Source organism: Mustelus asterias, chromosome 17 (assembly GCF_964213995.1).
Source record: "Mustelus asterias chromosome 17, sMusAst1.hap1.1, whole genome shotgun sequence".
In the NCBI taxonomy this organism is placed as follows: domain Eukaryota; kingdom Metazoa; phylum Chordata; class Chondrichthyes; order Carcharhiniformes; family Triakidae; genus Mustelus; species Mustelus asterias.
In genome coordinates, this window is record NC_135817.1 from 29,010,679 (window position 1) to 29,026,688 (window position 16,010).

At 36.8% G+C, this 16,010-nt stretch overlaps 2 protein-coding genes across 6 annotated transcripts in view; one reads left to right on the forward strand and one right to left on the reverse strand.

Moving 5' to 3' along the window:
- zdhhc23b (zDHHC palmitoyltransferase 23b) overlaps positions 1–6,531 on the forward strand; it is a 28,463-nt gene extending 21,932 nt beyond the window's left edge. For all 4 annotated transcript variants that reach the window (XM_078231979.1, XM_078231976.1, XM_078231977.1 and 1 more), the window contains exon 6: positions 4,980–6,531. In XM_078231979.1, the coding sequence (XP_078088105.1) occupies positions 4,980–5,247 (268 nt within the window). In that variant the 3' untranslated portion in view covers positions 5,248–6,531. The remainder of the gene's footprint in view (positions 1–4,979) is intronic.
- Positions 6,532–9,719: 3,188 nt separating this feature from the next.
- ccdc191 (coiled-coil domain containing 191) overlaps positions 9,720–16,010 on the reverse strand; it is a 60,257-nt gene continuing 53,966 nt past the window's right edge. For both annotated transcript variants that reach the window (XM_078232442.1, XM_078232443.1), the window contains 4 exons: positions 14,832–14,975; positions 13,823–13,975; positions 10,371–10,525; positions 9,720–10,116 (listed from right to left, as the gene is read on the reverse strand). In XM_078232442.1, coding sequence (XP_078088568.1) covers positions 9,978–10,116; positions 10,371–10,525; positions 13,823–13,975; positions 14,832–14,975 — 591 coding nt within the window. In that variant the 3' untranslated portion in view covers positions 9,720–9,977. The remainder of the gene's footprint in view (positions 10,117–10,370; positions 10,526–13,822; positions 13,976–14,831; positions 14,976–16,010) is intronic.

The window sequence follows — 16,010 nt, forward strand, 5'->3', positions numbered from 1 at the left end:
ATATTCATTATCCAGGCTTGGGAATCACTGGCTTCCCGTTAAGGCATTCAATGTGCCTAAAGGGCAAATCGCATTAACATCATTGCATCCACTATAAGCGATGGGGTCTGTGCTTTATTTATTAAATTTACAAGCAAAGTCTGGAAACATTGAGCACAAATGAAATAAATGATTAGATTATCTGTTTTGGATTTTAGTTGAGGAATTAATGTTGTGCAGGACACCCGGAGAACACTCATTTTTCTCTTTCAGTAGAGAGACAGGATCTTTAATATCTTATCTTGAGTGGACATTAAAGATCCTGTCTGAAAGGCAAAACGTCTGATACCCCAGCACTCCCTCAGTACCGTAAGGGGTCCCTGCGTAGATTGTGTGCTCAAATCTCCAGATTGGAACATTGAACCCATAACTTTCTGACCCAAGGTCTGGAATGTTACCACTGAACCAAGGCTGATGTCGAACATGAAAAGAAAGTGATTATCCAAACGTCAGTACCCTTTAATCCCAGAAGTATCTTGTTGATTTATGATCTATACCAAAGATGATCTGTCTGAAGTGAGCCGTGCCAGAGTGAGGCTGCGATAACTAAAAGACCTTCACCTGTCTCCCTGGAATTATAAAGGTGTCGGTCTATCTACAAACGAGAGATGCAAATTGAAGTCCACGAAGGGTTGGTCACTTCATTGTGATTGATGTTTGAAGCTTGCTAAAGAACATTGGGTTAGGAAATTTAACATATTCTGCCCTTTGTTTTAAAGAAGGCAGCCAATAGATGAATTCGCTGGCCAGAGCTAGGAAAGCAAAAGCAGTTTCTCAAGATGCACATTGTTTTTACTCTTGACGACATTAAAAGAACTGATATCATTGGAAATGAAACTCGCCTCTGGGCAAGTTTGATTTCAACATGCTTTAATATTGAAACAGTGTGACACTAATCCAGGGGAAAGGGATGGGAACTCAGTTGCTCCTTGATTTTTTCCCCCCCTTTCAAGAGAAGTTGCTTTTTTTTTTAGCTTCTCTGTTTTAAGGTTGGATGTTGGGAATCAGAAGATCTGATTGGCTTGTTTGAAGATAAGATTTGTATTAGAGTATTTTGCCTACTTTAAGCATTGCTTTCATCAATTAAACAGACTACCAGTTAGTTCATGCATCTTGTCAAGCAGTCACCTTGACTGCAGTTTTTCTCACATTTCCATATTCCATTGCAAACATTAAAATTCTCACCACTTCATTTGATATTATTTTATGCTAAATTCCTTCCTGATTCTAAATTTGAGGAAGACACCCTCACCATTAGCATTTGCCATAAGATTGTTTGTGAACCAATCAAGTCCAACACACTACATACCAGACCCAGTGCAAGATTTACAGATAGGTCTCTTCCTGTTGGATGCGATTAGTGACAGTATGATCAGGTTTACTTGCTGCTGCACATCACTTTGGTCTTGCTCCTGGAACCAACCATTCTGAACAGGGATCCAGGTTGCCCCAAAGAACAGATTCCTATAAATCTGCTCCACTGTGATCTTGGCCTGATACAGTGCAAGGCTCGAATTGAAATGCACAGCCTAATGCAAATCTCTGGCAGTGAGAAAATGCACCACCTTCCCACCACTGATCTCTTATTCCCTTTCCCCACCCCTACTCTCAGCTGGTGAAGTGCCCAATGACATATGCTAATCAGAGCAGTGATTATGCATAGAACGTGGTTTGTGCATAGAACGTGGTTTGTACATAGAACATGGAAATGATCCCTTTCCTGGGACTTGAACAAATCCCCTTTGCACAACCTGCATTCTACTGCAAAGCTGGGGGTAGGCTGAGGGTAGACAAACAATGAAATCCTGCTGCCAGATCCACAGGGACAATGTACTAAACCAGCAATGATCTAAAAAAGACAGAAGGTCCATGCATGTGTATTCATCTGCTCATCCAAATCCCATGGTCCTCTGTCCTTGAAAACAACTGAGTAAATATGCAGCACAACTATAAGAGGAGTATTCCCTACCTAAAAAGATAAAAACATTTGCTATATCGACACAAATATGTCAATGTTAATCTTTCATAGTTGGCAGTTCATACCTATCAACTCGTAAAACTCCCAGCCCTAACCTTCCAGCTAGTTCCAATTGTAGACAAAGTATCACCTTAAATGGCTTTTCCTCTCTCACACACCACTACTTTTGGAGCCCCCCAAGGATCTACTCACCTCCCCACAACCACCACCCCTCTTGCATCCTATTTCTCATCTGCATGCTGCCCCTTGGTGGCATCATGATCAAACCTGCCAGGTTGCAGGTGCATGCTTACCACATTCAAATTTTCCCATTAGTCCCTCTACCCTCTGATTTGTCACACTGCTTATCCAACATCAGTGAGCAGATGAGTAGAATATTGGGAAGATTGAAACATTGCCGCAAAGTCTGTTCCGTAGACATTGACTCCATTTCTCTCCATGATAACTGTCTTGAGGCTAAACCATACTATCCACTACCTTACTGCCATATTTGACAATGCATTGTGCTCACATATTCACACCATGCTTCCAACATTACCTGACTCTGCCTCAGCTCATTCATGTTTTGTTAACTCTGAACTTGGCCATTCTAGTGCTCTCCTGGCTCTTCCATCTTACACACTACATAAACTCGAGCTCATCCAAAGCTCTGCTGCCCGTATCTTAACTCTCACCAAGTCCTGTTCATCTCTGCATGTGACTGACATTACAACCCTGTCCAACATTGCCTCAGTTTTATAATTCTAATCCTTGTCTTCAAATCTCACTATAAACTTGTCCCTTCCTATTTTTGTAACACCCCTCCCTGCAGCCCTTCAAGATCGCTGCACTACTCCAGTTCTGATCTTCTGAACCACCCTGGTTTTACATACTTCAGCACTGGTGCCTGTGCCTTCAGCTGCCAAGGCCCAAAGCTCTGGAATTCCCTTCCCATGCCTCCCCATCTATTTTTTTCTTTCTTTTAAGATGCTCCTCAAAAACTCTTTTTGACAAATTTTTGGTCATCTGTCCTGTGGCTCGGTGTCATATTTTGATTACTAATGCTCTTGTGAAGCACCTTGGGCATGTTTTTAAGGTGCTTTATAAATGTAAGTTGTTGTTGTCTATCTACCTGCTCTGTCCTTTCCTGTAACCTGTTCACTCACTTTTGCCCTTCTCTTGTCTTTCTCGTGACCTGTAACCCAAGTTGTTGACTCCACAAGCAAATCTGATGAAATGTAAGTGAAAATAGATGTTTAGCAATGTTGTCCTGGTGCTTAGGGGGGGATCTTTAGTATGATGGCTGACTATATCTGAAGTAATGTGAAAGGCACACTACAAGGCCATGGGGAGTATTAAAGCACCACTTCCATTCATCCTACTCTCAAATTAAATACAAATACTTTTACAATTTTTGTTTGAACTTCTGGTTTAAATAAGAGACTATTCCAATAGAGAAGTTTCTTTCCACTGGTAAAGATACATGGCATTCACAGGTAATGAAATCGTAAGGTAGACCTTGATTCATGGTAATAAATTCTACAATCTCATTGAATATAATCTCTTTGCCATCTCTGATGCTTAGGTATTTGCTTAGGTATTTGTACTCATGAAAGGTGAGTTGAATAATAACCGTAACAGTAAAGTAGGCATTTAAAATGAGTGACTCCAACTCACATGCTGCATTGCTGAATATTTCATAACCTACGGATTTTTTAATTAAACATACTGCTTGTCATTGAGCACTTTCAGTGTTCATCAAATTTGGAAAGAAATTACATTGATCTTATTGTCTTGGCTACTGGGAATGACCAGTAACATCCATTATGAAACCATGCATAAAACAACAATTACTGTGAAATTGACATAACAAACCTCTCTGATTTCTCCCCCCAGCCCCCTGGAAATGTCCAGTGTTACACTTGTTGGAACAAAATGCTGTCTCCTTCCTGTGTTCCACTAAACACAGGATGAGAACTGAACAGTGCCTTAGGCAGTGGCTACTGGTGATACACTGACTGAAAATCACTCACTTGGCTTCTGTTCAATATTTTTCAGTATCAACATCCATATCAGTGTTCCTTTGATTAGAATCTCATTGCATAAGGAATTGCACATTACTGTATTATCCTGGCATGGTGAATTGGAGTTTCAATGTTTAAAACAAATCAACTAGTGCCTTTTAACATAATAAAATATCCGAAGGCACTGTTTACAGGAGTGTTATCAAATAAAATTTTACACCAGGTCACATAAGGGGCTTTAAAGGAATATGATCAAAAGTGTGGTCAAGGAACTAGGTTTTAAGGAGCGTCTTAAAGGAGGAGAGGGTTGGAATGGCAGAGAGATTTAAGGAGGAAATTCCAGAGCTTGGTATCTGAGCAGCTGTAGGCATGTCCTACCAGTTGTGGAGTGATTAAAATCTTGGATTGAAATACAAATTGGCATAATGTTTGTTGCTATTAGCTAGATATAGATCAGTATATCTAATAGTTCCAGTTGAAATGGCGGCTACCTGCCTATCCATGAACACTAACTGAACATCCCTCGGGTTCTTGGTGAACTTGAGCACATCAATACTGTTAAATCAGTAAGCAATTAATTGGTTGTTTCAAAATCTTAAAACCCTTCATTGGACTTTCACAACTAGAATGGTTTATGTGGTAGGTCAAGCTTCATTGTTTTAACCACTTTCCTATTTTCTGTGCTTAATTATGAAAGGTGCAAGTTTGTGTTTTACACCACGATCTTTAACAAAATGCAGAAAATACATTTAAACCTATTTATTATGTCATTTGCAGGTTTGCCTTTTTATTTCACATCTAAATATTTTTGAGTTATTTCCAAAATTCTTTTAAAATATTTTTTGCTGGAAATGTTGCTGTAATCAGTCTTGCTGCTCTGAATGTGTTAGCCTAGGGTACTTATAGAAGAGATGCAACATATCTACAATGTTTTAAATTCTGTTTTATTTATTTCACAGTACCGCATTGTCATTCACCTGCATCTGGTATTGCACAATAGTCACTGCAGGGATGGGCTATCTGTTCCTCATCCAGCTCATCAACATCAGTTGCAACATCACAGAAAGAGAAACACGATTTGCTTTGAGAGACAAAACTGGAAAAAAGTACCTCTGTGGACTAATCATAAAAACCGATGAGTATAATCGAGGGCTCATTAACAATTGGAGAGAGTTCCTCAAACTTCAGCCCCGTCGTGTGAAGACAACCATTGAAGATTTGGTATAATGTTTCTGATTTGTTTTATTCAAGGGCTTACCCACATACTCGTAACTCAATGTGTGTCTATTTGCCACAATGTTCTGTTCCACCAAAACAAATAACAGATTTTGAAGTAAATTATTTAAATAGCAAATGAGCAGAAAATAAATCTCTCTGATTGGAAAGAATGAATTTTCCATAATGTTTTTTGATGTGGATTGATTTCTATGTGTGGGGTTTATCCAAATTCTCATCTTACATGCACAAGATCCCAGTATTATACCAATTGATGTGCATTTTACAGGTTATGCAACAGGCTGTTTTTCCAGTTTTGGTGATATGATTGGGAGAATCTGGCAGGAATATTTTCAGAAGGCAGGCTGCCGTTTGGTGGGAGAACTCAAATGCTGCAAGGGATAAGGAGAAAGAAGTGAACATTGAATGCAATATATAATGCGTCAGGGTGAAAAATTAGGCTGAAGTGTATATAGGGAAAATCAATGAAAAGGAATTGGCAGGTTCAGGGCTTGGGTGAGTAGAGAACTGAAGCCTGTTTAACATGCATATAAAATCTAGTTTTTGATTCCAATATTTTTAAAATATTGGGTACATTAAGAAGGCAAACTTACTTAAATAAAGATTGTCGCCTAGTGGAGAAAGAGTTGAAATTTATAGTGAAGTTATAATTCTAATAACATTGCTTCAAGAATTGCAGTTAGGTTCATGTATAGGAGATGGGGAAGTGTTTTAGATTAGATTCTTAATATTTTGTTTGACTTTCACATTTTTAGAATTCAACATCTTTAAATCTCTTGTTGTTTTACAGTGTGAACTCAGGCTTGGCATAATCCAGAACACTCCATATTGTGTTGTCAAATCAAGTGTTTTTAGCCATATTAATGTAAACCTATCCAAGGATGGTATCCATTGGTAAAGCTTTTAATAGCTGTCTTGAGTGAATTGATGCTGCCTCACTTGTACTTGCAGTTGGCCCTCTCCATTTTGAAGAGAACTGGGGTGTATTTTGCATACAGCCTGTTTCGTCTGCATAATCACACATTGCCAAGTTAGCTGTGAGTATGCTGGCCTCGGGTATCAGTCTCTTCCCAACAACTGAGTTGACTGGATAACTCTAGAGGTTGTGCTGCAACTGATGATATGAAGACACAGATTACACAGTGAAGAGGTAGACAGAGTTAACTTTTTGGGTTGATCTTTCATCAGAACATAATCATCAACCTGAAGCATTATTTCTCTCTCCACACAAGATCGGCTCCATATTCTCGCCATTTTGTTGATTTAAGTATTATACTACCAATGCTGGGTTTATACTAATTTGTCAATTAGTATCACTTTGTCAGCAGATGTAAATATCTATTTTTTAAAAACTTCCAGCATCTTTAATATTTCAGAAAAGATCAAATATAAAATTCTCTTTTTGAGACTTTCAATATTTCTGAATGAGTATATATTCTGTGCACTACCTTTATTGTAAATAATTGCTACGCCTGAAAAAGGTTTGCAACTTTTGGAAAACATTACAAATAGATTTAGGAAATTTTTTAATGCGAGTTACTATTTGAAGCAGAGTGAAAATGTGCCTGTTATGTAGTTTTATAGTGGTTTCAGATTTTCATTGCAACTTTATGCATGTGGAATTAACACTGTTGTGGTCACTAGTTTAATTTCACTTATGTTGAAAACAAAAGCAATATTCTATTCTTGCCAGCTGTCAAAGTTGTAAAATCTCAAACCAAATCAGGAGTTTAAATATTGCGGCTTTCTCAAAAGTTCCAAATTTAATTAGTGTATTAGAAAAGGTCCTTCCAAGTTTTTCTAACCATTAAAATCTTAATTGTCATTTAGTCATGATGGGACAGAAGGTGGCCATTTGGCCCATTGAGTTCTTGCTGGCATTATGTTAAGCCATCCAGCCAGGTCCATTCCCCCTGCACTATCCCCGTAGACCTGCAAGGTTATTTATCTCAAGTCATCATCTAATTTTTTTTCAAAAATCCTTGATCGTCTCTCTGCTTTCACCACTCTGTGCACAGAGTTCCAGGTCATTAACACCACTATCCTAATTGCTTGACTCTCCTTTCCAATGTACAGTGTGATCTCCTGACAGCGATCCCTTTGGAACTGGCTGGCATCTGAGTATTTTGCAGACTCTTCTGATATCGGGAAAAATACTAAAAGCATAGATTGGTGCCTTTTGTTTGGCCAAAGTTCTACAATTATAAGTGCAGTTTCTCCCTTTGCTTTGAAGATTTACAATGTTTTGGAATTTGTTCTAGCGATGGGGAAACATAGAAACAATGTTTTTACAGAATTTTAAGTAAATAGGATCACTAATTTTCTTCAAAGGTGCGGTTGATTATTAGGCTGTGGTATAATTAATTTTAATGTCACTTGAGGCACTCCAGAAAGATAATGTGCTGTCAATCATTTCTTAACTTTTCTTCTGAAGGTGTTTCGCTAACCAATGCTGTAACTGAATTGAAGTGATAGCTAAAATGTTTAAAATTGTTGGATACAATTCATATGCTTAATTAAAAAGTATGTTTTTTATAACTAAGTTTTCTCAAACTATAATCTACGTATTTTTAAAAATGCTATATTAGTCTTGGGCAGGCATAATGCTTTAATTAATCTTAATGTGGAAATGCCGGCGTTAGACTGGGGTAAACACAGTAAGGAGTCTAACACCAGGTTAAAGTCCAACAGGTTTATTTGGTAGCAAATACCAAATAAACCTGTTGGACTTTAACCTGGTGTTGTTAGACTCCTTACTTAATTAATCTTGACAGGTAGAAACAGATAGTGCTACTGTTGGTCTTCCATATGCCTCAATACGATTTCATGAATTTTCTATCTCTGTGTTAATGCTGTCCATTGATGCAACCCTCAACATTTATGGTGTAAAAAAGCCTGGCATTAAATTTTAGCTGATGTGTGTTGTGAATTACCCTTTGGTTAAGCTTTATTTACTTTGCTGTTAATGTAACACATCTGTGATCATCAATGCACTTTAATTGTGATTTATGGAAAACATTGTATTGCAATTTATTAAGTCAGCCAAGTATTCCCAGAGGACAGTGCTTGAAGCATAGCAAACTAGAATCTATTTGTGATGAAAATAGCCATTTGGTAGAAAATAGCCAAAAAAAACTTAACTTGTGGGAATGGACATTAGGTGTGTGATCTTACTGAGAAATAAAGCAACAAATGCTGTAATCTCACTGTGGTCATGATTCATGCCCAAATTTGACAATCTAACCTATTTACCAATATATGCAATGTTCCTTTAGTTACAGCAAGACAATTTACTTCAGCCAGAGGGATAAGATTGGTGGAACTTGATGGACTAAGGGAAAACAAAGAGCACTTTTTGAAAGTAACTGAATATCTCTGGCACAAAAAACATAGCTCAAGATATTTATCTTCAAGCTTCAATTTTATAGCATGTAGAATCTTAATTTTACTCTTAGGTAAGTCTTTGAGCTAAACAATTCCTATTCAAATGAAGAAAACATGTTTGAGTCAAGTATGTATATTATGTACAAATCATTGTATCACGTTTAGTATAACTGGGATATTTAGAAAATTGTAGCACTTAGATGACAATCTTATCAACCTACAAGATTTGTCTTTGCAAAAAAGATTTTTTCTAAAGAAAACTATAAAACATGATTGGAACTAGATTAGTAATCAAACTCTGAATATCTTTTAAAAATCAGATTCTTTCACAATAAATATAGTTTCCCATGAGTATCTAAACAATAAATAACATGCAATGATACATTTGTGTAAGTGGTGATATATAGGAAAGGGCCAAAATTCTGAAAGTGATTTTAAAAAAATGTTTGTGACATCAATTTATTTTTAAGTTATCTATAGAATTCTTTCACTGATCTACTTCTAATCATTTTTTTAAAAAATGATTAACTTCTGATCCTCTTTTAATCTGTTCATATTTAAAAATATAAATGATCAGGTAACTTTCTTACATAAACTTTAGCATGGTTCTTCTTGTTAAACTTGGATTGTAGTGAAATGTCAAGAATCCTTTTGCAAGGTGATTAGAGCATATGTTTAAGCTCCCATACATTATAGGCAGGTTATTTGCTTCACATGTTGAAGAAAATGTTCTCTTAAAGACATTTTGGTTATTACGAAAAATATTCGTGTGGGACTTCATTCATTGTTTGCATTTTAATGGTGCAAACATGGTTTCCTCAATTTATAAGTGGGAAGATACAACTTGTCATGAGATCTGCTTTAAGGAAGCATTCATTGGAGAAGCAAATATTGTTGCAGAAATATTGCTTAGCTTCACGTTTGAAGTTACATAATTGTAACCGCTACACTACTGAACCTAACCAGATTTGTAATTATATAAAATTTGGTTAAATTATTTCTATTTATTTACAGTGGGGATGTGTTTTGTTTCATGAATTCTCCAAAGATCAAAATGCAAAACTTGTTTTAATACGATGTTGAATATTCATATGTTTTATTGTTTATAAATATATCAATAAAAATATTTCACTGTTCAAATTGTTTTTTTAGTGTTAATGTCAGTATAATTTTTGGACTCCACCACCAAGTATGGAAGTTGCTGTTGGAATGACCTTCCTGCTGTATTGGAGTTCTTTTCATTGCTCAATTAATTCTGAGATTTGAAGAAGAATCTTCTAACTGGGTGATGCATTGTTCCAGTACACAGCCAAGATCCTTCTTAAACCTTCTTTTATTTAATGTGATGTTTGAAAATCGGGTAGAATTTCAGCAACTTTTTTCCTAAAGTGCTGTATGCGTTCTTCCTTTTTAATCTCTTCCTTCATGAGTATTGGCAAACTCTTCCACGCTCTGAAAGCTATCTTGACCATCCTCCTGCATATGGGAATACAGCATGCAATGAAAAAAATGCAATACATACTCAAATTACAAGATAATTATTCTGAAATCAAATTGATAGAGTAAGTTATGAAAATAAAATTTAGAACAAATATTTTGGTCATTAATTTAGAAATATTCAAAATTGGTATTGTGCCGGTTAGACTCACCAAATATAACTAATTTACAGCTGCAAAGAGTTCTACTTTTTAAATTGGTATTCCAACAATTAAAGGGCCTTTAATTATTACCTTTTATTATGTTCTGCTCCAATTCTCTCCTTTTCCCATGATGCAATCTTTTCCTCTGACACGTAACCAAACCAGGCAATAAAAGTGGATCTTCTTAGAGCTGTCCGATAGTGTTGATTTGCTTTTTCTTCCATAATATTGTAGTAATCTTTGCACTGCAAAAATCATATTTTAGAATCATGCTTTGCAAACCATGTATTCAAATTTTGCCACTCAAGTGAATCTTTTATAATCCTAGCCTATATACATGCTTGTAACTATGAAATTGTACAGGACTAGTCAAAACCAGTACAAATTGTTTAAGGGTATCTGAAGTGTGAAAATTCTTACTTGGGAATGTTGTGCCTAGGAGGTCATGCCAGATGCCAGAGACACATTAAAAATTAGTTTTGTGCCCTAGTGACTGGTCAATTGGCTCAAATAGTTTGTAAGGAAGGGGACAAATTAAGGATATAAGGAGGTCAAAACCATGTTCGTTGCAGTGGAGAGAAGAAAGATTCTAAGGAAAGGGGTTACTTTGAACCAATATCCAGTCTGCATCAAAGAGAAGTCCAAGAAGGATAAGAAAGAAAAGCGTACAAGACAGAGTTTGGGTTTTTAAGCACTCTGCTGGCTATAGCCAAAACAGGGAATTAGAATCAAAGTCATTCTAGCTTAATAAATCTTTTCACTTGCTACTTGCCAATGTATTTATCACACTGGATTCCTTGGCAAAGCATTAAAATATCATAGAATAGCAACAGGTCTTGATATTTTGTAGCTTTTTACCTTGCGCAGACCACCAGCCTATTAGCTGCCAAGTTAAATACTGTTTCTTTCCCACAAAATTAATGACAAAATAATTTCCATATTCAAGTGAATTGGTTTGAAACTATTTGTTCAGCTTAACCGCAGGGGTGAAGTTACAAACACTCAAGTTTTGCATTTACTTGAGATTATAGATATGGGAATCTTTGTTTAACAGTATATGTTTCTCTAACTGTTTATTAACCATCTTGAATTCTAAATTAATCAGGTAGTGTCTAATCTCACAGATAAGGATTTGAAAGAAAAACTAACAAGTTTTCATTGAATCTGTGCTTCACATGACAGGAAACAGACTGAATTCTAATTATAAACATAAAACAATATTCCATTTGCAAACTAAGAATGTTCTTGAATGAATTTAAGACTGCATTTTGGTAGTCTGAGGGGCTTGTGTATTTTCTTTTCAAAAGAAAGTATAGCTACCCGTTTTAAGAGCAGTATTACTGTTTGCTAGAAGAATTGGAGATTAAAAAAACAACTTTTCTGTTAATCCATACACCTTTAAATTTAATGTGATGGCAATACAACATGCTAGCAGCATTGGCTCTCAATTCTCAAGCAATTGCTGAGAAGCACTATAAATGCCTGACTGCATATGTACCATTACTCACATCTGCAGCAATTATTTATTACTTTCCATTACAGATGAATGCCATTTGTGTTATAACTTACTTTCCACAAAGATGTCACAATCCACCCATCACAAATCTAGTTGCTTCTTAAATGACTTGTAATGGTTTGCTTTTGTAAGTAACAAGTTAATTCCATGTGTTGTTTACTCCAAAAAGTTTTGCCATTTCCTAGTTTGAATTTGTGCCCCATTGTTTTAATAGTTTGAAGTAATTTATTGCATTGGCTTTTCATACCATCTTACCTTCAAGATATCAGATTTAGCACTCTTATTCTAATGGAGTTATGTTCGCTAACAAATTAGTTCAAGAAGTATGCAATTCAAGTATGCAGTCCAAAGATGTGCAGGTTAGATGCTAAATTGCCCCTTAGTGTCCAGAGATGTGTAGGTTAGATGGATCAACCATGGTAAATGTGTGGGGCATAGGGATAGGGCAGGGGGAGAGGGCGTAGGTAAGATATTTTGTCAGAGTCTGCAGACTCGATGGGCCTGTAGGGATTCCATGAATTTCTGGTTAGATATCCTCTACAAATTTGACCAATTTGCATTGAGTTTCTGAACTTAAGTCAATAAGAGCCACGCACTTGGCACCTTCCCTCATCCCTATGTGGCAGACAATTTATTATGAGTTCTTAAATTTCAATCAATCACCACTTCTTTTAACTTCAGGACAATACAGCGTCAGCCCTTTGCCTGATGAAAAATCCCTAATGAAAGTAGCATCATTATTTTCATAGCAAATTGCCAGTCATTTATTTCAATCTTCAATTTTCTTTGTAAAATCAAGGAATTCACCAACTGCTTCATTACTTGGATCTTTGATCTCTGCAGTTGGAAACAATTTTATTTCTAATTGGATTGTTTATCACTATTTATTACATTGCGAGGGAAGAGGGCAGTCCAGGCTGGCTGCCATACTCCTCCAGTCTCACCAGCACACTGGCGAAGTGTTCCTTATTTTTAACCCCCTAAAGGTTGGGCAGCCTCCTCCTTTGTTCCAAAGAGAACAATTCCAGCTTCTCCAGCCTAATCTTGTAGCTGAATTCATTCAACTCTAGAACCAGTCTGCTAAATGTCCTCTGCATCCTCTTAATGACCAGTTCTCGGTTAAAATCCTCCGCATCTAGACAAAAAGTAAACCAACTGCAGTTGTTGCAAATCTGAGGCAAAGTCTCTAGGAACACTCGGTATTTCAATCAGCGAAAGTGGGGAGAACATACAAGTTGATATTTTGGGTAAAGAATCCACATCCAAAAACTAGAATGTCTGTTTTCTCCACAGATGCTAAATAACTTTTCCAGTAGGGGAGACGGTGGTGTAGTGTTGTCATTGGCTGAATAATCTAAAGGTCCAGGCTAATTCTCTGGGGACATAGGTTTGAATCCCACCAATTCAGCTCATGTAAAATCTGGAATCATGAAACTACCATTGATTCACTTATGTCCCTTATCGACCATCCTGATCTGGTCTAGCCTACAGGTCCACAGCAATGTGGTTATCTATAAACTGCCCTCTTGAAATGGCCTAAGCAAGCCAAGGACAATTAGGGTTGGGCAACAAATAAAAAACTTTCCCCTCCCTGGGTTAAGCAGAGCCTTAATGTGTAAAGTCACTGAGCCATGCTAACATGGCAAATTTCTAGAATTATTCAGCATTTTAAAACCTTAAAATAGTACTTTAAAACTATATACAAGTAATTGCTCTGCATGTTTTGATACATTCTTGGGAACATGTAGGTTTGATTGTCTTTTCTGTTCACTTCTACTTTCTGTGGTCCGAAGTACCCAAAATTCAATCTTCCATTGACTGGATTACATTTTTAAAAGATATTTCAAAAATAATTAAATCATTTTAAAGCTCAACAAAGTCAAAATTATTAATTCAAAAATTTGAGATTTATTGAAGTCCTGAAAAACTTAAATATTCCTTGAATTTGAATTTACCAAACAAAAACAGATTACATTATCAAATATACCACACTACACCCACAAAATTTGTTGTAGGATATACTTACCTTTAGCCAACTGTTGAAACACCTTTTAAGAAGAATCCCATGGTACACTTTGTCAGCTTTGACACTCTTCTCAGCCAATGATTCTGTTACATTCTGATGCCAGGTACGTAGACATAGGTGTAGGATTGAAGAATTGTAGTAATCTTCTGCTAGCTATGAAATAAAATAAGCATTCTATGAGTTACAAGTTGTATTTTACATGAACTTTAACATAATAAAACACCTTTAAAGTGTTTCACAGGGGGCTTATGAAGCAAAGTTTGACCAAGTTTGGCTTGGTCCATGCAGTAGGTTTTAAGGAGTGTCTCAAAGCAGACAAGAAAGGTGTAGAGATTTAAGAAGGGAATTCCAGAGCTTGAGGCCCAGGCAGCTGAAGGCACAGCCAGGAATGGTATGGTATTTAAAATGGGGGGTGGTCAGATCAAAATTAGATGAGCTCCAATATCTTGGGGGGATGGTAGAACTTGACAAGATTACAGAGATAGGGATTTGAAGACACAGATGAGAATTTTAGAATCGGGATGTCACTAAATCAGGAGGCAGTGCAGGACAGCGTGCACCGAGCTAATGGGTGAATGGTATTGGTGCAAGTTAGAGCAAAGGCAATGGTGTTTCGGATATCCTTATGTACCACATCTGTTAACAACTTGAACAACACAGGAAAACGGATAAATGTGAGGCGACAGTGGGTGAAAGAAATAGCTTTTTAGGAAGAGATCTCTTTACTCAGCAGCCATAGCAGCAGAGAAACGGAGAAATCTCAGACCGAATCCTTCCATGGCTGTAAAGCAGAAATCATCTTTGCCGATGTGAATGCTGAGTAATGAGCTCCCCATTTTACCCGTTAGCTTCCATTCAGACGACAGAGCATTGAGCTCCACTTTGTAATTTCTCACCTTCGTATTGGGTCTCTACAATGCTTCCTCATACTTTAGACTTTTAATATTAATGCCTCCTGAATGTTTCCTTTACTTCTTGGATTTGATTGTCAAAACATAAAAGAAGTTACCTTTGAGTTTTGCTTGGAGATTTTTACAAGTTTTTTCCAGGGTTCGAGGCCCCTCTTTTGTAGAAGAAAATGCTGATGATGCTTTTCTGCAGCAGTCTGGAATTGTCTCTCTTTTTCTAACTTCAGCTGCTTCTCAACTTCTCTCTGTAAAGACATTTGAAAAATCAGTTATGTATTTGTAAATCTTCTATTGATTTAACTGTTTAGTTTCGTAATTAATGTCGGATTTTTAAGATTTTAATCAAACAATAAAAATAAATTAATGAAAGATCACTCAAAGCATAAAACGAGGAAAAATCTTTCTAGTACAAAATGTTACCAGTTTTAACCCTTCTTCCTTACCTTTATTTTCCCTTTCTCTTGGTTGTCAGTAAATGGGGCCAAACAGCACCACCCAGTTGCAGAGACAAAACACTGCAGTTATAGAATCTCCATTCCATTATAAACATTGAGGGAATTGTGATTTCAAATGTTTAACATTTAAGTGAAAACTTTTATTTTTCAGTTTTAAAGATTTTGAAAGTTATCCTAAAATATGTTCTGTACGTTCTGCGGCATCCATCCAGATAACAGTTTAACCAAATCAAAAAGTGCAAAAGTAATTTGTGCATTTGTTGCATCCATAACTGCGATGCTCAAGTGTTCACGGCCTTTCAAGCTAATGCAACAATCCCTACCACTGAACCAGTCCCTGCTCACAGAGCTGGCCATGGCCCAAGGTCAAAAAAATGACTTTTCACCAACCGTGTTCATTCAGGAGGGTAGATCATGCTATGGCACCCATGGTCATGTTAATCCACTAGTCAGTTGATGCCATAGATCTGCATTGTTGCTGCAAGTCTTAGTAGATATTTTGCTCTCACTCTAAAGAATTTTCTTTTCCTCAGAACTTTACCACTTGTGTTTCCATATTGCCTTTTACAGAACTTGCACCAAATCAACCATCAAACTGTGCTTGTTAATCTACACTGGTTCCCAGTTAAACAACACTTCTTTACCTGAGATGTTGAAACTTTCATTCCTATTTTAAAGTCATTTCATGGCCTAGTTGCTGCCCACCTTTCTCATCTCCTCCAGCCTTCCAAATTGTCTGCACTCCTCTAATTTCGAGCTTCTTAAGCATACCTGATTTTACACTCTCCAACATTGTGTCTTTAGCTGCCTAGGGCCTAAGTTCCA